Below are 27816 nucleotides of genomic sequence, written 5' to 3'. Positions count from 1 at the left end.
CAGGCTCTCCTAGGGAAGCCACTCCACCAGCCACACACCTCAAGTACAGAACTGTACAAAGAAGGGCTAAGCTCCAAGATAAAGGAGATCAGAGCTCCCACTGGGAGAGGCTACAGCTCTCTTTCTCTTTAGCCTGGGCATTAGGAACTCAAATTCTACCTCCAGAGTCTCCCCAGGATCCAAGCCTCTGCTAGTGATGCTGGGAACCTAAACAGAAGACAGGCTAAGACCAGGGGGAAGGAGTAAACGTGGAGAAGAGGGCCGCTACACACAGGCTTCTTCATGCATCTGTCAAACTCAAACACGCCTGCATCTCAGGCTTCCTTCTCTAGAATCCGAGCAGGGGATAGCAGCAGTGATGGGTGCAGGGTCAAGTGTCAGCTTGAAAACACCCTGCGCCCTGAGAGCGCCCGCAGCTGCGCCACGTCTCTAACTATAGCACAGAGATAACAAGTCGCTCGCGCTGGCTTTAAGGACGGCCACAGAACACAGAAAGAACAGACAGCAGCGGACTCATCGTGTGACAAAATGGAAGCTAGTGGTTTCTGTCCTTTGTACTGGGCACTTACATTCTGGTCTGATCTCACTTCTGCTGGCAGCAAGTGCCCCTGAAACAGAGTGTAAATCTCCTCACCCTTTGAGCCTCCTAATGCTATCAACAGCAACAACTTAAGACAGGCTAATGTGTTCCTCTTTCTCTACTCAGACACATGTGACGAAAATGACAAATATGCCAAGCACTGCCTTTCCGAGGCACCAAGGTCAGACAGTCAGTGATTTTATTGCCAACCCAACAATGGGAGCTAACACTGAGGGAGTGGCGATCGTGGAGGACCTGGGAAAACAGCAGGACCAGGAAGACTAAGAGAAGTGGGGGGTGCTTCCCAGTTCAATTCCTAGCAACAGCTTCATCAGTGAATATTCAAGGTCAAGTAAAATACATGAACACATTTCTACTACAAAGCTCATCAAACTCTGAGGAGCCCATTGTGTTGTGGCAAGTGCCTTTAATCTCAGAAGAGGTACGGAGATCTCTATGAGTGTGAGACCAGCCTGGTCGACGTAGTGAGGTCAAGCCAGCCAGGGTTACACAGCAAGTCCCTGTCTTAAAACACAACCTCTCAAACCGAGTGGTTTTTTTTTCAGGTGAGACATGGCTGGTAAGCATTCTCTCTATGAGGACACTCTGCAGAGCGTATGGGGGTCATCCCTAGTCTTTGTTCTCTGTTCATGGAGTACCAGCAATTACAGTCTTCACTCCGACTCTGACTCCAGGTCCCACACATTCCACATCAAACAGAAAGATGAACCTAATTTAGTGTATCGAAAAGGCCCTACCAATGCCAAATGAAGTACAAGGGTTTTTATTAGAAATTTTTGAGTTCTTATGGGATTTGTTAATTGATCCAAACTCAGATGTAAACATAACAGTAAACCGCTGGCTTATTCAACTGAAGACCCAAGGTAATGCAGCCGTTTGCACAGTAAGAAGTCTGAGTGTGGACTGGGATAAGAGACTCTATTGTGTCTGTGTTCTGAAATATTTCTTCATTATATTTGGTAAAGTAGAACTGAACTAAAAATAGTATTTAAGTTCAAGGCTCTTTCTGTTCTCGCAGCAATCACAAAAGAGAGCTGACAGTTCTCCCGTGACTCCTTAGTTAGTCTAACTCGGTGTTTTAGGTTAAGTCTGTTGTCTTTCCTTAGATACCACAGAGAATACACAAGATGCTAACAGGCAGATTTATTTTCATTTCTCATGATAGAACCTAATCAAAAACATTTTTAACATCTAAATAGATGCTTCAACACTGTCGTGAAACCTGTTGACATGTAAGGCCTGAGGAAGGCGCACACCTGTGAAAGCAGTTTCTTCAGAAGCTGTGCTATGGCGGGGTCCTCAGGTGGAGGGCAGTCGAGAAGAGAGCCATGTCGCTTCTTCTGACGCATGTGAAGATGTCTGAACAAGCTAGTGATGTCCTTAGACCTCAGAGCATAATCAAATATAGAGCGACTCACGGGCTCTTTTAGAACACTGAGCAGGACAAGCTTCCTTTCGATCTATATGAGAAAAGTAAAGGACAATTAGTTCAAACCACGGTACATAGAACAGTTACTTCCAAACCCAGTAAGCACAGCCTGTGCAGAGTTAACGAAACCATTGATTTTCTAAGAAAATAATGTTCTGTTTTGTTTATTAGGAGATAAATAAGACACTGGCCAGCGTTAAAGACCTAAGTGTTTTCCTGTCTTTCAATATTACCACTAGAGTACATATCTGTGTCTACTCCACAGAAGACTAATAGTAAACACCCAAAGGCAAAGGTTTCAGAAAGTCAGAGCAAGCCATTCCTGGATCTGCAGAGGTCAGAATACTTCCCAGACCTACAAGTCCACACTCCCACCCCACCCCACTCCACCCTGCCGCACCCCATGGTTCACAGGTCCAAGACACAGGCGCTGGCCAGAGATCCAAGTAACCACTGCATGGGGCCTCCCTTCAGTTACCACATTTCCCTGAGAGATCCAAACCCTTCTGCAAAATATTCTCTCCAAGTTCAAGACTTCTTTCTCTTAGTGGCCTAGAACACTTTTCTGGTCAATGCACATATAATAAAAAGGATGGACACTTCCAGCAGTGACCAAAAGGACTTGTTTTTCCTGTCAATGTTGGGATACAGAAGTCAGGTCTTTGACTGAAGTCAGGTAGGCAAATGCTCTACCACTAAGCTATATCCCAGTCCCTGGTTTTATGAGACAGGATCTTACTATGTAATTCACACTGACCTTAAATTCTTTAGGTAGCCCAGGCTAGCCATGAACTCACAATCCTCCTGCCTCAGCCTCATGGGAACTGACACCCATGACAGTGTGCACCACCACACCCAGATCTAAAGACCGTTCTTTGGATATAATTAACTATTGCAGCTGGAACTTAAAGGGTCCCTTTGTCTAATCTTAAATGAAGAAACAAGGGCTGGAGAGATGCTCAGCAATCACAAATGCTTACTGCTCTTCCAGGACCTGAGCTGGGTTCCTAACACTCATGCTGGGAGGCTCACGACCACATCTAACTCTAGCCCCAGGGGATCCAAGGCCTTTTTCTGGCCCCTGAGAGCACTGTATTCATGTGCACAAACCCACACTGGGACACACACATAAACTCAAAACTAAAACTTTAAAAAAGTTTACATTTTACAATGAAGAAGGATTAGACTTATGAAACATGAATAATTAGCCTCTCAATTATTGATCCTGGCTTTGAAAAATATAAATCAATGATAATACAAATAATAAATTGAAAAATATAAATCAATGATAATACAAATAATAAATTGAAAAATATAAATCAATGATAATACAAATAATAAATTAAATAAGAGTAACCAGCAAGGGCCAGAGAGACGGCTCAGGGTTAAGAGCCCTGGATGGTCTTCCAGAAGACCAGGGTTCCATTCCCAGAGCTCAGGGAGGTTCACAACCAGCTGTAACTCCAGTTCTATGGGACCTTCTTCTGACCTCCCTGGACACCAGGCACACAGGTGGTATACAACATACATTCGTGTAATACACCCACACACATAAAATAAAAAAGTAATACAACTTTAAAAAATAAAAATAAAAGCAGATGCACTACAAGATATCACAAAGAAAATGGAGTCTGAGCTTCTGCGTGCCATACTGTGTGTGACTTTACAGCCTCCTGTTAGTGTCTCTCCTACAAGGGAGGTCAGTTTATTAACATTGTTAGCTCAAAGGGACTATGAAAATGTTACAGACCAACTTAAATATATTTGATGTTAGGGACTCTTTTGATATAAAGGACTCTTGAGACATAATTGGAAAGGACTGGTCACAAGCTGGAACCTGTGTACCTGTATTACTGGTTGAGTAATATATGGGTCAAGATAAGGCATCAGCTTGCAGTAGACATCAGCAGTACTTATTTGATGAGCTACCACTGTGATAAATCCCACTGCGCCATAGCGTATCCACAGATTAGGATGACACAGGAAGGGAGCTACAAGGGGAAGAAAAGAAGATACCAGATCAAACCAGATTCACAAAACTTTAAATTTTAAGGTCATACAAATCCTTACATTACAACCATTTGATAAAGACATCAAGCCTCAGTGTAACTAGAAAGTTCTTGCACATATTAGCCTGAAATAGAAAATAATACAGAGTTATAACACTCCCCTATCATACTTACCAGCCATACCATAAAAATAATCTCCTTTGTAAAATTTCTGTTTTTCAGAGTTAAAAGTGTATTAGCACATACTCATTTGTAGCACTAAATTAAAATCTATTGGACAGACACATAAAAATCCCAACAACACACAGATAGGAAGTGATCCACTTTACCCTCTATGTTCAGGACAGCAGCTACCACCCGAGAAGCAGAGACATGGGGGGTGGGGGGGAGTAACATTTCTTCTCCAGGCCACAGCATTGAGAAAACAATCTGATCCATCTGACATTCTTTTTAATGCAGGGTTTGGTCAAATCTAGCATACAACTCATAATTTTCATTATAATAATGATAATCATGTCATCATGAATGAGAAAGCAGAAAAGTAGAACACATCATGTCCATTCTTCAGTGTTCAAACTAAGATTAACCAAGGAAACAGAATGTCGTCCTTCTTTTTAATAGTTTTATGCACTAAGTCTAAATCATTTATTTCAACTAATCAAAGTCACAATAACATGATTCAGAATAAAATTCAAACTTCTAAACACAATAGTTGCATGAGCTCTAAGAACACAAAGATATACTCAGAGCTGTTTATCAGAAGTCCAGGGGAGCAATGACGTAACCGTGTCACCCTGTACTAGTGATGCTTACGTGAAAATGAAAGACAAAGACACATTCAATGTCCCTCTCTCAGGGCTGCCAAGACAGCCAGGGGGCAAAGGCCCCTGCCGCCACGTCTGACCACCTGAGTTAGAGCCCTGGGGCCCCTGAAAAGTGAAAAGAGAGAACCAACTCCACAGAGGTGCCCTCTGACCTCACAAGCATGCAATGGCATGTGCACATATGTACACATGCATGCACTCGAGCGCACATAAAGACATGCCCTCACACAAAGAAAAATAAAAATCTCTTCAAGTTCTCCCACGGTCTTCTCACCACAAAGGTTTTGGTTATTTCACAATCCACACACAGCCCTGATCCATGTGACAAGGACGGACTGGTACTCCTCCCTTTGATGTAAAGGAAAATGGGCTGAGGATGGAGCTCAGTGCAGGGTGCTTATCTACCATGCACAAGGCCGCAGAGTTCAATCCCAACGCCTCAACGGTCCAGAACAGTAGGAATTGGCAGGGCACTGAGAACCTTTCGAAAGCACAGAGCCACAATGGCATGACAGGGGTTGAGTGCTGGGCAGATCCATTACCGATTCCAAGCTTCCACACGCGTGTGTTTCCTGTGCAGCTGTCGTACATAAGCATACCTCTAGCAGCCCCTCAGTAACGGATGCTAGCGAAGGGGCACGTGCTGCACAGTCAGCCTTGCTCTCCTGAGCTTTGTCACCCCGTGAGAACAGCTGGGGCAGCCTCAGCCATGACAACCATGGCCCCACAATGAGACAGGAAGATCATGTTCAAAAGACAAAGGAGATGCACAGCCTGAAACAGAGCCACCCACACAACCCTAGGTGCCTGACAAGAAACACACCGCAGTGTTTACTGAGACTCTGTGGTTAACAGACACACTGCATTATTATAGCAGTAATTAGCTGACAAAGTACATCAAATCCTTACGCCTGAGCTGAAAGAACTTCTTAGAAAATACAGCATCAATCTTTCCTCTCTAATATACTCCAATTCTCTGGTGACAAGCATGAGGAAAGCAGAGAACTGAGGATTATCTAAGCAGGAATCACAGTTCTTAAGACCACCTCCAAGGAAACCATGAGAACTGAGGATTATCTAAGCAGGAATCACAATTCTTAAGACCACCTCCAAGGAAACCATGAGAATCACCATCAAGATCACCACCGCCGTGCTTATCTCAGAGTTATGACACTAAACCAGTGTGGTGGCTCGTGCCTGGCATGCCCACATTGGGGGAACTGAAGCCAAGGCAAAAGGTCAGGAGTTCAAGGCCAGCCTGGAACTTTAGTTATAATAATTTGCTTAAAGATACACAACATATAAAGTACGTAAGTCCTTGTCTCAAGAACATAAAATATAGGAGGAGAAATTAAAGTGTAGGGTTTTGTGTAAGTGAAAATTAAATTTATGCAACTTTAAAGATTCAAAGCATAGTACTTTAAAAAAAAAACCATCAAATCACAAAGGAAGATACAAGAGAGTAAGAATGATACAGGGATTCCAAAACTATCAGAATCAGTTTCAAAACATTAATGTGTCCTTATTAAGTACTGACTGTAAATAAAGATGGATTAAACTTACAATCAAAAGACAAAGAAGCTGAATAAACAACAAAGAAAACAAAATGTAAAGACAGGACAATACCAAAAGCCTGTTTATCTTTAAGGACGCATATATACCTCAGGCATAAGGGTAGAAAATATCTTCACCAGTTACTCATCTGATAGAGGGTTAGTATCTAGAATTCATAAGAAACTGAAACACCAGACACCAAGAAAACAAAGAACCAATTAAAAATGGGGAACAGAACTCAACAGAGTTCTCAAAGAGATGAAACAAGAGAAATGGCTGAGAAACACTAAAGAAATGTTCAGCATCTTTAGCCATGAGGGAAAAGGAAATCAAAACTACTGAGATTTCATCTTACCTCAGTCAAAATGGCCAAGATCAGTAAAACAAATGATGGCATATGCTGGCGGGATGTGGGGAAAGAGGAGCACTCCCTCACTGCTGTGGGGTGCAAACTGGTACAGCCGCTATGGGCATCATCAGTTCAGCAGTTCCTCGGGAGGTAAGGGATCAATCTACCTCAAGATCCAGCCATCCTGCTCTTGGGCATCTAACAAAGGACTCTACATCCTACCAGAGACACCTGTGCATCCATAGTCACTGCTGTTCTAGTTGTAACAACAGCCCAGTCTGTCAGCTGAAGCATGGAAAATGAACATGGACATGTACACAGTGGAATATCAGTCAGCTGTTAAGAAAGGAAATGTAAGTTTTCAGGTAAATGGATGGAGGCAGAAAAAAAAAATCATGAGTGTGGTAACACAGACCCCTAAAGACAAATATTGTGTTTTCTTTTGTATGTATTCTTACTCTATCAGAATGAAATTATATGAAGTTATTCCCACACCCAAATTTCCCATTCAAAAACAGCTTACCAATATCACTGGCGAATTCATAGACATGGGGTTTCTGCAGCAGCCCTAACTGGCACATGCAGGTCAGGGCATTGAGAGCTTTCACAATGACAAACTCCTCAGCATCACTGAGGCCTTGCTGGAGCAGGGGTTTGAGGATGGAGGAGCTCTGCCAGCCAACGTAGGCGGCAACACCTGAAAGGGAAGGCAGTGTTACTGCAGCTCCACACCTGAAAATGCGCGTCACCACTAAGTCACGTGTGACAAAGGACACAGCGAGCCACTCACCAGAACCGCGCTTCCTTAATAAGAAAGCAAAAATTAGTCAGCTGAAGACATGCAAGGACTATAGAGGCTTACCTCCTAGACAGCCCTGCCTCAGAAGTTTCCTGAAAACAAAACTCTAGAAAAATAAACAGGAGGTGGAGAATCCACAAAACCACAGAGGTAGCCCCAGGGATTCAAGGAGGAAAGCCAGGGACAAAATCCTCCAGCCCAGTTAGACATAAATTATTTCAGGGACATCTGGGGCTAGAGAGGTAGCTCAGTTGGTCAAGTGCCTGTTGCGGAAGCATGGGGACCCAGGTTTGAATCTCCAGGCTATCACCCTGGCACTGGAAGAGGAGGCAGGGGAATGCATAGAGCTCACTGGCTGGACGCCTAGAGGGCTGGACAGGCCCCAGCTTCAGAGAGACCTCGTCTCAAAGCAGTGAGGTGGAAAGTGACCATGGGAGACACCGGACACTGATCTGTAGCCTCCACGAACACGCACGCGCGCTAAGGAGCCATGTGTGGTGACACACATGATCATCATCATCCTGAGCCATGTGTGGTAGGTGACACACATACATGATCATCACCCCAGATTCTGTGTTGGGCTGCAGAATAGTGCGTTGAGGCCAATCTGAACTACACAGTGAGACCTTGCTTTAAAATACACTTAAAAAATTAAATTAAAACAGAGAAAAGGACTTGCATTAAAAATTAGTTAATACTCTATAAGCTCTAAAAACCCACAAGCATAAATTTAACTTCGTGCAAGAAAAAGAACCAAAATAGTAAAAGATAATGTAAAATACAAACACAGAAACATCAGAAAAAAGTTTTGCAGCTTGACTAATAAACAAAAAACACACAGGAAAATCTGTTACTTTACCCTTTTAACAAGCAAAAAGTAAAGGCCACTCCTGGCTAGGAGTGTGTTGGGTATGTAGCACCTAAAGTTGATGGAGTAAAATTAACATAAAATATGTCAATAAATTAGAAATACGTTCATATTCTTTGTTTATAGAAAGAATACTTTATTTTTTTTTTTTTTATTTTTTTTTTTTGGTTTTTCGAGACAGGGTTTCTCTGTGTAGCTTTGCGCCTTTCCTGGAGCTCACTTGGTAGCCCAGGCTGGCCTCGAACTCACAGAGATCCGCCTGGCTCTGCCTCCCGAGTGCTGGGATTAAAGGCGTGCGCCACCACCGCCCGGCTTCGAAAGAATACTTTATTGACTGGGTGGCAACTAGAGTGTTTCCTATGAAAGCTATGTTCATATTCTTTAACTCAGTCATTGAAATAAGCTGAAATGTATGTATGCATGCATGCATGCATGTATGTATGTATGTATGCATGCATGCGTATGTGCAGCAGGACCATGCCCCTTAGTTCTTTTTCAACTTGACAAAGGGTAGGATCATCTGGGAACTAGGACCTCAGTGATGAACTGCCTCCTTCAGCTTAGCCTATACAATGTGTGGGTCACTCTCTGGATTAATGATTGCCGTGGGGATGCCTGGCCCACTGTGGGCAGTGCCAGCCCTGGGCAGAAGGTTCAGTAAGCGGCATTCCTCCCTGGCCTCCACTTCAGTTCCCACCTCGAGTTTCCTGCCTTGAGTTCCCACCCTGACTCCCTCAGTGATGGATGGTCGGCTGGAAGATGAAATTAACCCTCTCCTCAAGTTGCTTTGGGTCATGGTCTCCATCACGGCAACAGCAAGCTCTCTGTGTAAAAATCTCTCTGTGTACCCAAGTGGAACTCAAACTTTCTATGAAAAATTTATACTTCTGTGACTGGGGAGATGGCTCAGTGGTTAAGAGCATTGACTGCTCTTCCAGAGGACCCGGGTTCAATTCCCAGCACCCACATGGTAACTCAACTGTCTGTGGCTCCAGTTTCAAGGGATCTGATACCCTCATACAAACATTCATTCATGCAGGCAAAACACCAATGCACATAAAATAAATATATTTTTTTAAAAAATGTATACTTCTAGCTACAGAGACTAATAAGAAATAAGTCATGTACTAGCAATGTAGTAGACAATAAGCTACACTATATGACTGGTATAAAGCTCACTCACCTGAGTAATAGTGACAATGGCTAGCATCTGGTCTCAGAACAAAGCCCATTAGGCAGCACGTGATCATACTCAAATACCTAACCATGCTAATTCCTCACATAAATATGTAAGATTCCCTGAATAATATGATTCAAAATTAAAACTAATGGGTGATCTCAGCACTTGGGAGGCTGAAGCAAAGCGCTTATACTTCCAGGCCAGCCTGGGCTACATAGTAAGACCTTCTCAAAATACAAAAAAAAAACAAATAAAACAACTAAATATTCAAAATATTTCATTAAAAGTTCAAATGAATTTTGATAAAATTATCTAACGGAATAAAAATAATAGGAATCTATTAGAGTATAGTTTCAAAGATCAATTAGAAATGTTAGGAAATACTTAGATTTTTAAAATGTAAAACAAATTAGGAAGTACTGTTATCTACAGTACCTAATATCAGGCCTGAAGACCTCAGTTCAATCCCCAAGTCCCACCTAGTGGAAAGAGAAGACCAACTCCCAAAAGTTACCCCTTGATCTCCACATGCACACCATGGTACAAAACTTGATAATATCATTCTATTTGTACTGAAATGTGATTTTAATTGTATGTTAATAAATAAAGTTGCCCGGGGGTCAGAGCTATTAGAGTCATAGAAAGAGTGTGGCGGTGGTGGTGCACACCTTTAATCCCATAGATCTCTGTGTGTTCAGGGATACAGCCAGCATTGGAGACATATGCTTTTAAGACCTGGAGGGCTGTACTTACAGGCAGTGACAAGGCAGTCATGTGTTTGGGTTTACAACCAATGAGAAGGCAGAACAGAAAGACTTTTTAAAGACATACACACAGGAAGTAGGTCTCTTTCGGGGAGCTAGGAGCACCGCAGGAGGAAGGGTAAGATTTTAGCTCTGAGCTCTGACCTCTTGGCTTTCTCTTTTACATTGGTTCTGTGTTTCTTATTTAATAAGACAGTTGGTTACATCTACATCACCTATCTTTCAAACCAATGGAAGGATCTGAGAGGGAATTTATAATTTTAAAGATGAATTAAAAAAAAACCATACCAACTATACTGTCAAAGAAAGCTCCACGCAGGTGCCAATCATTCTTATCATTTAAGAAGGTGATCATGTGGGACAGCAAAACATCATTGGCTTTCTGACGTCCGAAGAAGACACATAAACGTGTGATTCCATTCTCCATTAAAGTTTGTTTCACAATATTTTCAGGGTCGCTTAACAAAGTGACAACTTTCTGCTGAACCATTTCATGTAAGGCTTGGAGCTCTAAAAAACAGAAACAAGGATCAATTTTCTCCCACACATGTAGACCAAACATTTTGTATTTTGTCATTTTGGTTGAGCCAGGGTCTCAATTTTCCAATGTGGCCTCCAGAGTGATGAAATTACAGGTATGGCCCACCCACATCCAGACCTGTCTTCTTTCTTTCTTAGTGGAGTAATGGAACGATGGCAGAAGCTTCCACACAAATCCTGTATTTGCTAAGCTTTCCCACTGTTCAAAGGTCAGCAGGTGGGATGCTGTGAGAACAGTTACGACCACACAAAATGTCTCTTGGTTTATGAGCTCAAGAAGAAATGGAGGAGGAGCGCCAGAAAGGAGAGCTCATTACCTCCCCCAAAGATTACCTCATGCAAGGTCATCAAAGTACCAGACTGGTCCAGCATGTAACTTTCAGAAAACATTTTAAAGTAAGTTGATTTCATATATGTATTTTATGTATCTATGTATTTTGTATATATGCATATACATATGTACATATGTATTTTATGTCTATCATAAGTCCTTTATATGGTCTGAGCAGCCTTCCTCTCTGACCATACCTCCTACTCATCCTCATCTGTCCACTTAGGTGTCTGCCTGTCCCTTGCTAAAGTCCCCATCTGAGAGCACTGGTCACAGTCCTTGCCATTTCTTCCTGTTCCCTAGCTGCAGAGCACATGCTTAGCCACCTCAGCTGATCAGAAGGGAGAAAAGCAGTGCGGCCCTGCCCAGTGCTGCCCAGGAAAAGCTGATGTCTGGTGGGGAAAACTACATGCTCACAGCAAAGGAAATGTCAGCTCCTCCAAAGCTGTGATACCTAAATTCATTGTCTGAAAATGCTCCATTTTCTTTATGACACACCACAGCATATGAATGTATAAACTCTATTTCTCTAATCATTCTCAACTTAAACCAGCACAAAGCAGATTTAATTCTACTTCTGAATCTTTGGCTAAAAACCAAAACCTGTTAAAAGTTTTTTTAGATACAAAGAAACCTAAACCACTGGACTCAGGAAGTTTATCATCAGGTATTTCTTTATAGTAAAGAGGGAACTTTGATATATAAACCAGAGATATCAATTACTAAGTGAAAACAGCTCATAACTAAGGATACTCAACACTATTCATGCAAGAAGAAAGGGTCTAGGTTCTTTGGTGATGATGCTTCCATTTTTTAAATAAGAATCACACAATTCGGCTGGCTTTATTGCTCACACGACTCTGGCTGAAGCAAGTGTGGCATCTCCAAGCACAAGTGGATCGTGTCCAGTTGACAGTGCGTGAGGACAGAAAGGACAGTGTGCCGGGGCCATCCTCCTAACACTCGCTGCTCCTCCACGTCACAAGAGATGAACGAGCACCAGCTTTTACATGTTACCATTAGCGACTTGGTGTAAATGATGGGAATTCTAAGAGGAGAAATAACACGACCTGTGTCGTAGTCTCCGTTTGGATGAGTGGCTTCGTCTACCTCTTCACTATCCGGGTCGTTCTCCATGTTGAGAGTTTTTAGCTGCACTAGCTCCAGGAAGCGCAGAGCTGTTTCAGCCAATAGGGCGATGTTTTCTGTAAAATACCAGCAGAACAGTTACAGTCACGATCTCCATCTTCAAGCTCCTCACAACTTTTCCTCCCAAAGTCCTTTAACTTTTTTGACACAGGGTCCTATGCACCCCAGATGGCCTTAAACTGGAGCTCCTCCTGCTTCTGCCTCCGGAGAGTTGATGACTACAGGTCACGTTAGGCCCAGAATCCCCAAGTCCTTATACAGCTAAATATTACTCAAAAAATCTGGAGGAAAAGCAGGATTTTGCAAGTTAGCCCTTAATCAGTCTCTGTAATTGATCTATCTCATAATCTATGATAATCTCTAAACAAAAATCAAAAAATTCTGTATTTGCAGAAACTGTCTAAAATAGAGTATTCGGTTCTAATGAGAGATAAAGACAAAAAGCTCAATCCTACCACAGAGCTAGCCTTTCAAGGTGTCCTGACAAGTTAGTTATTAGAGTAAAACAGAAACATCAGCACCAAAGGAACATCATATGGGGCCTTGGGATCAGACAGACCAGGGCTCATCCCTCAAGCCTGCCACTTACCAGCTTATTGTTTCAACAGCCTGAGTCTCGGTTTGTTCAGGTGAGGAGTCACGACTACCTTAAAAAGTCATCACTAAACTTAATCAGCCATTGTCAGACAGCTGTTCAAGTGGTATTCTCAGGGGACAAGGGTGAGCCTGCTGGCCACACTTCTGTCCTGACCGTCTTTACTCTGACGACCTGAGACTGATACTCTTCACCACTCCGTGTACCCGTCCTCATGTCTACTATCACACCTACTGCCGCTTACATCTGCTCCTCACCATTCTCCTGTTTCCAGTTATCCCTTTCTGCATCCTCCCTCGCCCTCTGCTCTGTGCCTCACCTATGACTCTAAGTAGGAAAGACTAAACTCTGTGGTGGCATTGTGTTCCCCAAAATATTGTGCACCCTAATAAACTTACCTGGGGTCAGAGACAGAACAGCCACAATATTAAACATAGAGAATAGGCAGTGGTAGCACACGCCTTTAATCCTAGCATTCCAGAGGCAGAAATCCATGAGTTCAAGGATACAGCCAAGCATGGTGACTCACGTCTTTAATCCCAGAAAGCAAGCCTTTAATCCCAGGGAGTGTGGTAGAAAGCAGAAAGGTATATAAGACATGAGGACCAGAAACTAGAGGCATTTGACTGGTTAAGCATTTGGCTGGTTAAGCTTTCAGGCTTCTAGCAGCACAATTCAGCTGAGAGCCATTGGGATGAGGACACAGAAGCCTCCAGTCTGAGGAAACAAGACCAGCTGAGGATCTGGCGAGGTGAGGTAGCTGTGGCTTGTTCTGTATCTCTGATCTACCACAATTGACCACAATAACTAGCCTCGAGTTTGATTTCATTAATAAGAACTTTTAAGATTCATGCTACAAAACTCTTTCTTAGCAATGAATAACACTCACCATACAATGACCACCTGAAACTGAAAGTAAGTGCTGGACATCAAATCCACAGCCTTACACATGTCCTTACTTTGTAATGTCTACAAAGTCAAAGCCACTCTACTATAGTCTATTCAGTACAGCACTTCTCTCCATCTTAGATCCCCACCATGGCCAGGTTCAACATTGCTCAAAATAAAACAAAAACTTGGGCTTGGAATATGGCTCAGTCCATGGTGCTCACCATGTAAGCATGATGACCTGTGCTCAGATCCCATCATCCATGTGAAAAGGTGGATGTGGCAGCACAGGCCTCTAATCCCAGTGCTGGGCGGATGAGAGACAGGAGGATCTAGGGCTTGCTGGCCAGCTAGCTGAGCCAAACTGGTAAGTTCCAGGTTAACTGTGAGACACTGTCTCAAAAATTAAGGTAGAGAGATAAAAAGATACCCAACATCCACGCCTACCCTTACATGTACATAGATGCATACCCCCAAACAGAGAGAGAGAGAGAGAGAGAGAGAGAGACAGAGAGAGACAGAGAGAGAGACAGAGAGAGAGACAGAGAGACAAAGAAACACTATGTAAACATGATGCTATCCCACAATACCCTAAAAGGAGAAACTAAGGCTAAGGTGTAGCTCAGCAGAATACTTGTGTACCAGGTAGCACAAAGGCCTTGGGTTTGATCCCCAACACCAAACAAACAAGAGATGGGAGATTTCTAGGGCAAATCTGACAATAAGCCAAACTCTAAATAAACATATCCACTTCCTGAGTACCTACCTGTGCACTGTCCTCGGTATCCACGGCCAGGGGAAGCTCTAGGCCTATTCTGCAGAAACTCATGTCCCTTGCAGAAAGTGCCATCACACTTACATACTTTAAACACATCTTCCCACTTACTTCAAATCATCTCTAGACTCCGTTTCCAACTCCTTACAGCACCTAATGCAATGCTATGTAAATAGTTGCTGTACTGTATTGTTTAGAGAATAACCAAAAGAGCCCATACATTTTTAATAAAGACTTCTCTCAAACACTTTCAATCGTCAGGTGCTGAGTCCACAGATACATAACTCACAGACATGGGAAAGACTCTTTCCTGGGCTTTTTCAAGTCTAGGTAGTTTAATTCTCCATGTAAATCACACTTTTAAGTTCACTTTATATAAAATACAAGTCTATGCCAGCATCTTTTGAGATGAAAAAGAATACTGCAGAGAAAAACAAGGTGGAGTTTAAACTTCTATACTTACTGCTGTGTATAATTTAACTATATTTAACCACCAAGTTCAAAAAACGTTCCTGCTTCTACTCAGGCGGATTTCTTTCTCACTGAAAGGTGCTGTCTCTGACTCTGAGTTATGACGGACTCTCAGAGAAACCAAAGAAAAGCACGACTGTCTGAAGGCCAAGTTCTAGTCCTGCAGCTCCAGGAACTAGACATTAGACCAGAAACAGGTGGATCACAGCCCTGTCACTCAGTCTTCTTAACCTTTAAACGAAGGTAATACACCTTACATAAAGCTGCTGCAAGAGCTAACGCAAAATCTCATAAGCAACTCTTGCAGCAACCTTGAGCAATCAATATCCTGACATCAAGCAGGGTTTTGAATACACAGCACCTATTGCTTTCATGCTAGGCCTATGAGAAACTGGAGGTTAATGTTAACATGGTTCCTACACATCAGAACTTTACCTATATGACAACTGAGAACAGGTAAGACACACTAAGCCATAAACAGGGTCATAAACTTGAGATAAGAATGAATACATTGCTTTTTTATAAAAAAAAAACAAAACCTTTGTTTTTTGTATGTTAGTGGATTTACCTGATTTCCAAATGAATTAGAAACAGGCTGTCGCAAAATAATAAAATCAGATGTTCAGATGTGTCTTAAGAGCCCCTGAATTTTTAGGCCTCACATTATGCCTCCACAATACACAAACAAGAACACAAACGGGAAAGATCAGGAACAATGCATGCATTGAAACCACCCAACAACCGCCAATCCTCTGGGGTTGGGCCTAGATATAAAACAAGTGCCCAAAGACCAGTTTTCACATATTCTATTAACAATGACAGGCAAAAAATAAACAAACTAATAAGCACACAGCTTTCAAAAACATGGCAATATCATCGCCACATGTGCGTTATACATTATGCACCAAGATTTCAAAACAGAAGGTCCATTTTCCATTAGATCATAGATATAAATTATGGATTATGTAAATGTCTCAGTGATATTCCCCATGGTGAAGTAAGCATTCAGAATTAGTCCGAAGAGCTAAAAACGTGAGTCTCTACTGTTAGGCTTTGTGCGGGAGCATTCTAAGCAGAGCAAGTAGGTGAGCATGGCAGACCCATCTCATCAAGATGTCACACACTCTGAGCGCTAAAGGAAGGGGAATGGGGACTTAACTCAGAACCTTCCTTCAACATCACGCACGGTCTTTCTCAACAGCCACAGAATGTCCTGCCCTGAAATAAGAGTGTGTGATCAGGGAAACCTTGAAAAGGCTGCAACTCTAAATCAGAAGCAGGTACTTGTAAACATGAGCCTTCCTCCAGCTAAATGTACTATTCCAGGTCAAACTGTGAGAGTCCACATGGTACACTTCTTCATTTGATAATTCTAATCATTTTAAATGCAAAAATATACCCAAGGAACAGATCAGCTATAAATATTAATATGTACATGGATATACATATTCATAATTTAAGACCAAAATTCACACAAGGAATTCCCAAAGAGAGCAAAAAATCAAGAGGTATGACAGTCAGTACTTGAAAAACATGTGCAAGGCTGTAATTAGGACAATGAACTCTTACCAGCATAGGCCAGTCTGACGATAGTGGCATCGTCTTGGGCCAGGTGAGCTATGCCTGGGAGAATGTACTCTGGATAGATATTGACATCATTACGAGGAACCTCTTTGACAAGGGCGAGAACTTTGGTGAGCGTCCTCAGGGCCTCTGCCCTCACTCTGGGAACAGAGTCATTGCTGAAATGCAACAAGTACGGAGTAATGCGGTCCAGAAGGATCTCTACGCTCAGCTTCGGGGCCAAATGGAGAATGAGCTCCAAGGCAGCCAGTTTGGAGTCACAGGACTTCAGCGTCTGCAGGCAGGATGTGATGACAGACACCAGGACAACCAGTCCACTTTCCTTCGGTTCCCCTTCTGCTTTTTCTGGCAAATCGTGTCCACAAAGATTGTGAATAATGTTGCCCAAATCCTTCCGTATAACCAAAATCCGCTCATCTGCAGAGAGGAAAGTTTCCTTGGCAAACTGAGCCATGTAAGGCTGAAGGAAAGTGTAAAATATCTCAGGGAAAGCATTGCCACGCTGCTGCTTCAAGTAATCCTCAGCCTCCAAACGCTTTTCTGGTTCACGATGGATCATCTGAGTTACCTGTGTGAAAGAGAAAGAGAAAAGGGTGCATTTTAGAGCATGAAATGAAAGCGAGATGGGGTGGCTCACACCTGTAACACCAGCACTCCCGAGGCTTGGGCAAAGCCACCATCCTGGGATATATGATGAGTTCAAGACAGGCCTCCTGAACTATGGTAACAAGTTCAAGGCCAACTTGGACTACAGCAGATCCTATACACACACACATACACATACACATACACATACACACACACACACACACACACACACACACACACACACAATTAAAAGAGCAATTACATGTGATTTAAAGGATTCCTAAAGTAATTCTAATTATTCTCTTTGTTCAACCATTCTTTTTTTTTTCTTTCTAAACAGTATATGAACATGTAGCTCTGGCTGGCCTGGAACTCACTATGGAGACCAGGTTGATCAGGACCAGAGATCCACTACCTCGGCCTCTCCTGAGTCCTGGGATCAAAGGCATGTACCACCATCTCCAGCTATCCTTTCTCTTTAGAACCACAAACTAATTGTGTCTCTCATCATCCCAGAAGGCAACAGGACGTTACATACTAATGTGCACAGACAGTCTGGTATGTAAGAGGTCACACCCTGTTTGATATTTGTGATTAAAAAAGCAACAAACCTTCAGAGAAAAACAAACAGGCACAGTTGCACACACAAAACAACATGAATCTGCAAGAAATTATAGGACACCTGAGATCATTTCAGAGCCGCAATTAAGAGTTCTGCTTTAAACTATACTACCACAAATCCAAAAGATTAGCATGTGGTTTAAGTGCAGTTGGTCCAGAGGAGAATCAAAGGGCTGGTCATGTAGCTCAAGGAGAGAGCACCATCGTCGCTGTGTGAGGTCCTGTGTTAGTCCCAGCACTTCAAAGATATAAAACACTAGGGTGGGAGATGGCTCAGCATCTAAGAGCACTTGCTCAACTCCCAGCACCCACATCAAGCGGCTCACAACCATTCATAACTCCAGATCCAGGGGATTTAACATCTCTGAACTCTGCACTCATATGCACAGGCATGCACACACACTCTGAAAAAGAAAAAAAAATACTTAAAAATGTGAGAAAATGTGAACACTAGAAATAATAATATACCTGATATAAGAACATAGATTAATTAAATATATAAAAAAAATGGTTCAATGTTTCTACTAGTCAAATACATAAAATATCATAAAAATGTTATCTGCAATTTTGGCTTTCTTTTTGGATTCTAATCTAGAAACCAGTACTGAACTTAGGGGGATCAAGTATACGATGTGGGAAATGATCTAAGAATTACTTTTACATTTGCATTAATGCCTTGAAGATTAATAAACAAATTGATTTTCCAAAGACATGAAGCTTCTCAGTTAAATGACCAGGCAAGTGGCAGCTACAAGGGGGAGCAGGAGGTGTGCTTCTTACCACGAGCTACACTGGCGTCCTCTCGAGCATCTTGTTTCCAGTATTTCCCTTTTTACTTTGCTCTTGAGACAGTTTTCCTGAAGTCCAGGCTGCCTTACCACCACCCCCTCTTCAGCCTCCTCCAGCAAACACATTCCAGGCCAGTGCTGACCCCTGAGCTACAGCCCAGCACCTCCTGAGCTTTATTGATTTTCAGGTAGGGATCTGCTGAATTCACTAAACTGGCCTTAAACAGTCTGTACCCTCAGACAGTTCCCTTTCCACAGCCTCCTAAGTAGCTGGGACTGCAGGCGGGTGCCACCAGACTGCATGTTTCCCCACTTAGAATTCTGCAGGGTATTCTGACGTTACCGTAGCCTTTACACGACCAGACTCACTATCACAGTGTCAGTTACTTTATAAGACGCCTCAAACAGTGATCCAGACATCCGACCAGATGGCCGTGCACACAATTCCTCGGCCTGTGCTACCATAACCAAGTGACTGTAGCTCCCAAGCTCCCCTTCCAGGGCGGCCCACATCTGCCTCCACGGGAAGAGGCCCGCTACTGTGCTCTGCCCAGGCGGATGCCCACTCTGCACTGTGGACATTTGTCTTCTTCATTCCTCACCAGCAAGCTCTATCTCAGAAGGCCCCGCCCACCTCCAAATCTGCCCAAAGCAGGCAAGATTATCATGGAACAACAGATAATGGATTCACATTTCTGTCTTTTTTTCCTTTTCTTTTTTGAAATGTCAAATGTGCTTTTAGCCCAAGGGGGGAAAACAGTACATTTCTTTCTAAATAAGGTATCAAAGGCATGTTTAATCAGTACTAGGTTTTGTTCCAAATTTGTTGTGGAGGAGGGACTGGGTATGTGGCTCATGGCTGTCATCCCAGCACTCTGGAGGCTACGGCAGGAGGCCTGCCCTGAGTGAGCTAACACAGCGAGTTGCAGGCCACCTAGGACATATTCCCATTAAAACTGTATGGCAGATATTTGTAACATAGTTACCAATTCTCTGATACTGCGATCTTCAATCTTATTTAGCACTTGCTCAGGGAAAAAATGTCCATTTCTATATGCCAACAGTTGAGAGAGGTCAAACAATGGTACACCTTCCGTGAAAAGCTCCGCTATCACACAACCTGGAAAATCAGACAGAATTCCATTAGAATGAGATGAAGAGATCATTTAATACAGATCAGAATTCAGAAAAATCAGAACACTCAAAATGCAAAGTTAACTGAATCTAAAAGTATAATGCACTATACAGGCCACGTCTAATGGTTTGATCATCAGGGTATAAGCATAATGACAATCGTTCACTTTTTCTCCTTAAAAAAAAACATATATGCAAATAGGGAGTTTAAAAGCCACAAGAAACCCTTTCGTACAAGAGTATAGCACTAAGCGCGGAAGAACTGCTAAGCACTATCTAGGGGTCTGTCCATCACTAAACAAGCAGTAGGTGCTGCCTAGAAGAGGCACGGCTAACACGGGGCGGAAAAACCCTGCCTTCACCAAGCTCCCCTCCTAGAAAGGAAGACAACAAAACCCCTGAACAAATTTCATCTGTAGTGCTAAATATTACAAACAGAGACCAAGTGTTTAAAAATGTAAACTAGAAGAAAGGGGAAATAATTCAACCATTTTGCAAAAATTTTTTAAGTACCTAACATTCTCAAAAGCACAAAGCAATTTTGTTTTTGTGTACACAGCAATTTTATTGAGTCATTCTATGACATGCATTTACCAAGTCTTATAGACCCTTAACAAACTATCTTACAGCCTTGTACCTGCTGGGCCCTGAGTCCTGGTGGATTGCAGACCTCCACCTCCTTCAAAGCATTGTCAGCCAGCAGGAAATCCTTTCTTAATTATCTGTTTAAGATGGCATGGGCCACTGGGTGTAGTGGCGTATGCATGCCCTTGGTCCCAGCACTTGAAAGGCAGAGGCAGATGGATCTCTGTGAGTGCAAGGCCAGCCTGATCTACAAAGTTGAGTTAGTTCTAAGTCAGTCAGGGTTACACAGAGACCCTGTCTCAGAAAAAAAAAAAAAAAAAGCAAAACGAAAAGAGATCGTAAGAGCCACTACAGCTCCTCCATATTCCATACTCTTTTTTCTTTCACTAGTATTTTTTCTAGTGAAAATACTAGCATTTCTAGTATTTCACTAGTATTTTCCCCATAGTACCCACTGGTAGACCATTTTAAGTTGCCTGTTTATTATCTCTGTGCCCATTAGAATGCAAACTCCATAGGATGTTTTTCCTAATTTTTGTCCACTGAAAAACCTAACATAATTCTGATACATAATAAACATTCAGTAAATTTGTTAATTCCTATTTATACAATGTCAATTTCAGAATAAAGGGTTTCCAGCAACAGCTATTTTTAAGAAAAAAAAAATATATATATATGTATATATATCAAGTGCCAAGGCCAGTAAGATGGCTCAGTGTATAAAGGCACTTGCCAAGTCCCACATGGTGAAAAGAGGGACCCATTCCCACAAGCTATCTGACCTCCAAACACAAACCAAGGTGTGTGAGTACTTGCACACTACATTCCCTTGCAGGTTCTCTTGCACTGTGTTTCCAGAAAAATAAATAAATGTAATTTGAGAATATTTAATTCATCATATGTAAGCAGGAAATAGGAGATCTGAACAACGCTGTAACCAAGTAGCTCTAACAAACATCAGTATGCCATCCTACCCATGACAGCAGAATGCAAATTCTCAGGAGCCTACAGAATGTACACTCTCTAGACCACCTTAGCTAAACCCCAAAATGACCCTCACCACTATGGTTTAGACAAAGTGCCAGTGTACTCCAAGGCTTCCTGTCTTGAAATCAAAGCCCCACTGTGAGGGATTATGGAGAAACCTTACTCTGGCAATGGTGTCAGAGCTGAGGTCTCTGGGAAGTAATCAGAATTAAATCTCTTTGACTGAATCCAGGAAGCTTCACTCACAAGAAAAGAAACCAACACATGGAGACATGTGTACATACTCTAACCCCATGAAACCGAAAGCCAATTTAACACTGTCTTTTTTAAATTGACTTGAGCAGGGTGTTTTATCTCAGCAATAGAAAAGCAGACAAGACAACTCCTAAATAATTAGTGGATCAAGGGAATTTAGGAGAGGTGAGAGTATTGGTGCATTCCTGTGATCCCAGCTACATGGAAGGCCACACCTGTAACCCAGCTACATGGAGGGCCACACATGTAATCCCAGCTACATGAAGTGCCACACCTGTAATCCCAGCTACATGGAGGGCCACACCTGCAATCCCAGCTACACTGAGGACCACACCTGTAATCCCAGCTACATGGAAGGCCACACCTGTAATTACAGCTACATGGAAGGCCACACCTGTAATCCCAGCTACATGGAGGGCCACACCTGTAATCCAGCTACATGGAGGGCCACACCTGTAACCCAGCTACATGGAGGGCCACACTTGTAATTACAGCTACATGGAGGGCCACACCTGTAATCCAGCTACATGGAGGGCCACACCTGTAACCCAGCTACATGGAGGGCCACACTTGTAATTACAGCTACATGGAGGGCCACACCTGTAATCCAGCTACATGGAGGGCCACACCTGTAATTACAGCTACATGGAGGGCCACACCTGTAATCCAGCTACATGGAGGACCACACATGTAACCCAGCTACATGGAGGGCCACACATGTAATCCCAGCTACATGGAGGGCCACACCTGTAATCTTAGCTACATGGAGGGCCACACCTGTAATCCCAGCTACATGGAGGGCCACACATGTAATCCCAGCTACATGGAAGGCCACACATGTAACCCAGCTACATGGAAGGCCACACATGTAATCCCAGCTACATGGAGGGCCGATTGGGAGAAGAAAGTTAAAGACCAGCTGGAGAACTTAGCCAGCTCCTGTGTAAAATAAAGTGAAAAGTGCTGCAGATGTAGCTCAGAGATGCTGTGCTTGACTACGTGAAGTGGGAGCCTGTGTCCGTTCCCAGTGTTGGGAGGAAAATCAAAAGGAAATTACAAAGTTCTCCGGGATTACACACAAACAAAACTTGACAGAGACCCTTCCTGACTCAGGCCTGGCAGGATGGCTCCTGCAAACAAGAAAGGGCCACTCTGCCATCACCCCAGGGTCTACTGTCAACTCCTAAGTGCATCTGAGGAGTGGGCTTCGAGAAGTGTGTTCCCCCCGCCACTCGGAGAAACCCAGAGCTATGCCGTGAAGGACCTGGGAACTCCAGATGTGCGCACCGACGGCAGCAAAGCTGTCGGGTCCAAGGAATAAGTGAGCAATGTTCCCTACCATAGTTACGAACATTAGTCCAGAAAAGACAATGAGGAGTCCCCAAACAAGCTCCACACCATGGTGATCTGTGATCCTGTCACCTGGTTCAAAATCTGCAATCGATTAAGATGTGATCTGATAAGTATTAAAGAGTTACAAAACTTCTTTAAAAAAACAAAACTAGCCGGGCGGTGGCGGCCCAGTCTTTAATCCCAGCGCTCGGAAGGCTGAGGCAGGCGGATCTCTGAGTTCCAGGCCAGCCTGGGCTACAGAGCGAGATCCAGGACAGCCAGGGCTACACACAGAAATTCTGTCTCGGGATAGAAAAAAAAAAACACTCATGCGGACCTAGGGAATAGCTCAGTCAGAAAGTCACTTGCTTTGCAAGTATCAGGCCCTGAATTAAAATCCTAGAACCCACATTAAAAAACCTGGGTAGGGTGGTACATGCCTGTAATTCCAGAGCTGAAGACACAGACACAGAAAAGATCTCTGGGGTCCACTGACCAGTGAAGCCTACATGGTAAGCTCCCTGCCCAGAGAGAGATCCTGCCTCAAAAATAATTAAGAGTTGGCAGGGAACTTACCACGGTGTGGAAGCCACAGACAACCCTGGGTGTGCTTCCTCAGGCACTGTCCAGTGTGTGTGTGTGTGTGTGTGTGTGTGTGTGTGTGTGTGTGTGCGCGTGTGTGCGTGTGCTTGCATACGTACTTACATACATATACACGCACCTGCACACACATGAATATACACAGACAAAAAAACCCAAAAACCTCTGAGGGACTCAACTAGTCCTCTGAGTAAATGCACAGCTATAAACACCAATGTCACACAGATGCCTGGTAGGAGCATCACACACGGCGTGAAACAAATACCAAAGCTAACTCCCAGTCACTCCAGAGGCCTCAGCTTGAATCCCACCACTCTAACCGAGACCTCTCTGACACTGCCTCCCTCCCTGTCACACCCATTCATTTAACACGAGTTTCTGTAACAGTATCTTATGCGCATTACCACCATAGCAAACCCAGGGTGAGATGGACTTTCTCTCCATCTTAAAACAGTCATGGAGCATCCTTTCATGTCACCAGCATGGGAAAGTGTGTTTTGAATGTTTACATGAATGAAAAGCACTTTGCATTTTCTGGTCACTTAAGTATGGCCAATGGGGAAATTGTGTATCTATCTGAAAACAGTACACGAAGGCAGACTCAGGAATGTTTGAAAATCTGGCAACTTACAAAAAGCTACGCGTCTACATTGGACAGTTAAAATATGCAAATACCTGCTGAAAAGATGTCCATGGCTCTCTTCAACTCTCCCCGAGTTCTCTGATTGCTATTTAGATCTACCAGTGGAGTGGAGGGATCTCTCATATACTCCAGCTCGGTGGCAAACATACCACCATCCACGAAACGTTCAGGAGCAATATAGCAAGTCCTCCTGCGTGACGTGTCAAAGAAATAGTTGAAATCTGCAGGATTGTCCTCTGGAAGATAAGTCGGCTTAAAACTGGCAAAATCAGTTAGAAGCACCCAGTTCCAACTGGTGACCATCACGTTCTCGGTCTTGATGTCCCCATGTCGGACTCCAGATTTGTGCGCTTGGTCCACAGCTGTCAGGATCTGGAAGGCGATCCAGCGCTTCTCGATGTTGTTTAAGAACGGACGGGTACTGATGCGATCATAGAGGTTGTCTCTCACATACTGCCTGAACAGCATGGCTGCTTTCTCGGATGCTTTCTCCGCTGCTTTCTGGAAAGGTAGGCAGTTCTGTGCAGAATGAAGCCTGATTTTCAGTTCCTCCAGCTCTTGTTTATAACTAGTTAAAGGCAACGTGGGGTCTTGAATTGCAAAGACCTTCACAACCACCAGGCCTTCCCGGTGCTTCGCTCGAGCAACTTTAAAAAACCGAGTACTTCCCAGGCTCTTATCATATTCAAAGTCATGGATATCCGAGAAATAACTCTCTACAGAGAGAATCTGGGAAGGAGCAATGCCAGCAAGTTGATTTCCCATAATGACCAGCACCTCTGGGTCAGCAAGTTAAGATGCAATACCTATTTAAAAGGGTAGGAAAGGGGGGAGACAATGAATATTAAAAAGGGGAAAAACAAGGAGGCAATGGACTTGCCATTATTTGGCCTTTTCCTAAAAGATAGGTGCACTGTTTTCTCCTGAGGGTATGAAAGGGCATCCCAGAGCAGTCTCAAATTCAGTAAACTATATAAATAGATTTTACTATTTTTATCTAAAAAGGTGGTGCTATTTCGTGCCATCTTTTCCAGAAGCTGAACTATGTTTTGTTCTGGGTTTTTGTTTGTTTGGTTTGGTTTTTTTTGAGCCAGGGTTTCACTGTGTAGCCCTGGCAGACCAGGTTGGTCACGAGGTCCGGCAGCCTCTGACTCCCAAGTGCTGGGATTAAAGGCGTGTGCCAACCACCACCCGCCTTGAACTATGTTTAAACAGATGCCTTCAAAGTTTTTATTTTCTGTTCTGTGATAAGGTCTTGCAAAGCCGGGGCTAGGTATGAAACCCCCTCCAGAGCCGAGAGTGACTTCCTGCCTCCACCTCCCAAGTGCTGGTATCCGACCATGCCCAGTGTGACCCCTTCAACGTCAAGCTAACGATGTGAACACGGATTCACTGATACTCAGGTTTTAAAGTATGACTGCACCTTTACTGTGTTCAGTACGGTGTCTGGTGCGATGCAAGTCCCAAAAGTACTGTATGACTCAGTCCTCGTCTAAGAAAACTACAGCTTACTTGTGGGTAAGAAATACATTAAACGCCTAAAAGTGAGAATCACCTGATACAAACGGGCCATTGAATCCCTGAGCGGGCCAGACTAAAACCTACAAAATTAGCATCACCTGGGCCCCTCCAGCCTCATCGCGGTGTGACCTCCCACCACCTACACCACGGCAAACTCCTCTGATCTGAAGAAGAACCCCCGCCAGAGACATTCAAGAAAAGTAAGCCAAAATGCAAACCGCCCCAAGTTACCTAATCCCGTATTTTGCAGGAACTGTCTCCCTACCCCAGACTTAGCACTCAGGGAAACATTTACCCCAGGCCTCTGGCAACTCAAAAGTCGCTGACAGATCCCAGGGAGGTCTTGGTAGAGCTCTGAGGGGCTTGGGCGTGAGGTAGTCGGCGAGGAGAATGTTTTCTGTGAGGGGCCGTCCTTCAAACGCAGGACCTAGGTAGCTGGGGGAGGAGCGCGGAAATGTCCAAGATCTAGAGCTGGGGGTGAGCAACTGGGACAGCGAACACACTCGGGACTCCGGACACCCAGCAGCCTCGCCGCCGGCTCCTCCCCTGCCGCCCTGGGCCCGCGCGTGTGCGAGTCCCCGGATCCCCGGGCCTTTGCACCAGCCCTGGACGGGAACGGTGCCAGTACCAGTCCAGGAAGACTACTTCACCTGAGGCGAACGCTGAACTCCCGGGAAAGCCGCCGGGTTGACCTCACTTCCTGTTGAGAACGGAAGTGACGGAGGGAGGCTTGCTGGAGCGTACAGTAGGAAACTGGTTGCTAGGAAACGAGGGAAGGGGCGTGGCCTCGCTGCCCCAGGCAGAAGGTGTTTTTCTCTATGAAACTCCGGGTCCGCTGGCTCTAAGAAAACTTACCCGCGTACTTAGGAAAACTAATACCCCAACCAAGTTGGATTTCAACTCTATTGAGATGAAAGTTATGTGTCATAAAGTTCATCGGTTTAAAAAGTGTACAATTGGTGACGCGCACCTTTAACTCAGGAGACAGAGGCAGGTAGATCTCTGCTGGAGGCCAGCCAGGGCTACAAAGAGAGATCCCGTCTCGTGTGTGTGTGTGTGTGTGTGTGTGTGTGTGTGTGTGTGTGTGTGTGTGTGTGTGTGTGTAGAGAGAGATCCCTTCTCGTGTGTGTGTGTGTGTATGTGTAGAGAGAGATCCCTTCTCCTGTGTGTGTGTGTGTGTGTGTGTGTGTGTGTGTGTGTGTAGAGAGATCCCTTCTGTGTGTGTGTGTGTGTGTGTGTGTGTGTGTGTGTGTGTGTGTGTGTGTGTGTGTACACATTGTCTTGGTATGACCCAGCCAATGCAGTTTGGACCCCAGAGCAGTAGTAACCGCTTGCAACGAACCTACACAATACTGGGCATTTTGATTGGGATTGGGAAGAAATCTGTGCTCTACCTCTGCATGCTGAAGCATTGGCTTCTGGGGTATTCTAAGAGAGAAATACTCATTTCTTCAATTGAGTACCCACTGAATACCCACCAGGCTCCATGGGTAGTTGGAAACTCATTGCCACATAGATGATCCTGCCTAAACTCAGTGGGTCTTGAGAAAAGAAAAGGAAAAAAAAAGTTTGAAAGTGCATAAGGAGGTTGGTTAATAGGAGTGAGGGATTACATTAATCAGAATGCACTTTATACATGTGTGATATTGTCAAAGAAAAAAATTCAAGTTAAAAACATTTTTTCAAAGAGTCAAGATTCACTGTTTTAATTTTTTAGTCCTTTTTAAAAGCAAAGTCTCATTCTATATTCCTGGCTGGCCTGAAACTGGCATCCTCCTGCCTCGACCTCCTGAGTGCTGTAATTACAGCTGTGCATCACGGTAAGTAGGGACAGATTTTAGCTGGGGCTGTGTTCTAATTTCCTTTCTATTGCTGTTGTGGTGGTTTGAATGAAAATGGCCCTCAAAGGCTCATATATTTGAATGTCTACTCCCTAGTTGATGGACTATTTAGGGAAGGATTAGGAAGTGTGGCCTTGTTGGAGGAGGTGTGTCACTGGGGTGGGCTTTGAGGTTTATACTGCCTATCCCAGGCTGTGTTTCTCTCTTCCTG

At 43.8% G+C, this 27816-nt stretch overlaps 1 protein-coding gene across 3 annotated transcripts in view; it reads right to left on the bottom strand.

Moving 5' to 3' along the window:
- The window catches only part of Pik3r4 (phosphoinositide-3-kinase regulatory subunit 4), a 54097-nt gene extending 27617 nt beyond the window's left edge, over window positions 1-26480 (bottom strand). Inside the window, exons 1-9 of one of the 3 annotated variants that reach the window (XM_076576974.1) lie at window positions 26415-26480; window positions 24276-25049; window positions 19694-19827; window positions 16696-17278; window positions 12319-12453; window positions 10666-10887; window positions 7290-7463; window positions 3876-4021; window positions 1858-2061 (exon numbers count right to left, since the gene is read on the bottom strand). In XM_076576974.1, the coding sequence (XP_076433089.1) occupies window positions 1858-2061; window positions 3876-4021; window positions 7290-7463; window positions 10666-10887; window positions 12319-12453; window positions 16696-17278; window positions 19694-19827; window positions 24276-25008 (2331 nt within the window). In that variant the 5' untranslated portion in view covers window positions 25009-25049; window positions 26415-26480. Of the gene's footprint in view, window positions 1-1857; window positions 2062-3875; window positions 4022-7289; window positions 7464-10665; window positions 10888-12318; window positions 12454-16695; window positions 17279-19693; window positions 19828-24275; window positions 25050-25995; window positions 26014-26059 lie in introns of those variants that run through there. The other 2 variants (XM_076576973.1, XM_076576975.1) reach the window with 2 other exon arrangements.
- Between the last annotated feature and the right edge of the window lie 1336 nt (window positions 26481-27816).

Source organism: Peromyscus maniculatus, chromosome 7 (assembly GCF_049852395.1).
Source record: "Peromyscus maniculatus bairdii isolate BWxNUB_F1_BW_parent chromosome 7, HU_Pman_BW_mat_3.1, whole genome shotgun sequence".
NCBI lineage: Eukaryota > Metazoa > Chordata > Mammalia > Rodentia > Cricetidae > Peromyscus > Peromyscus maniculatus.
The sequence above is the reverse complement of the archived record's forward strand: the minus strand, read 5'-3'. Positions and strand labels throughout refer to the sequence as shown.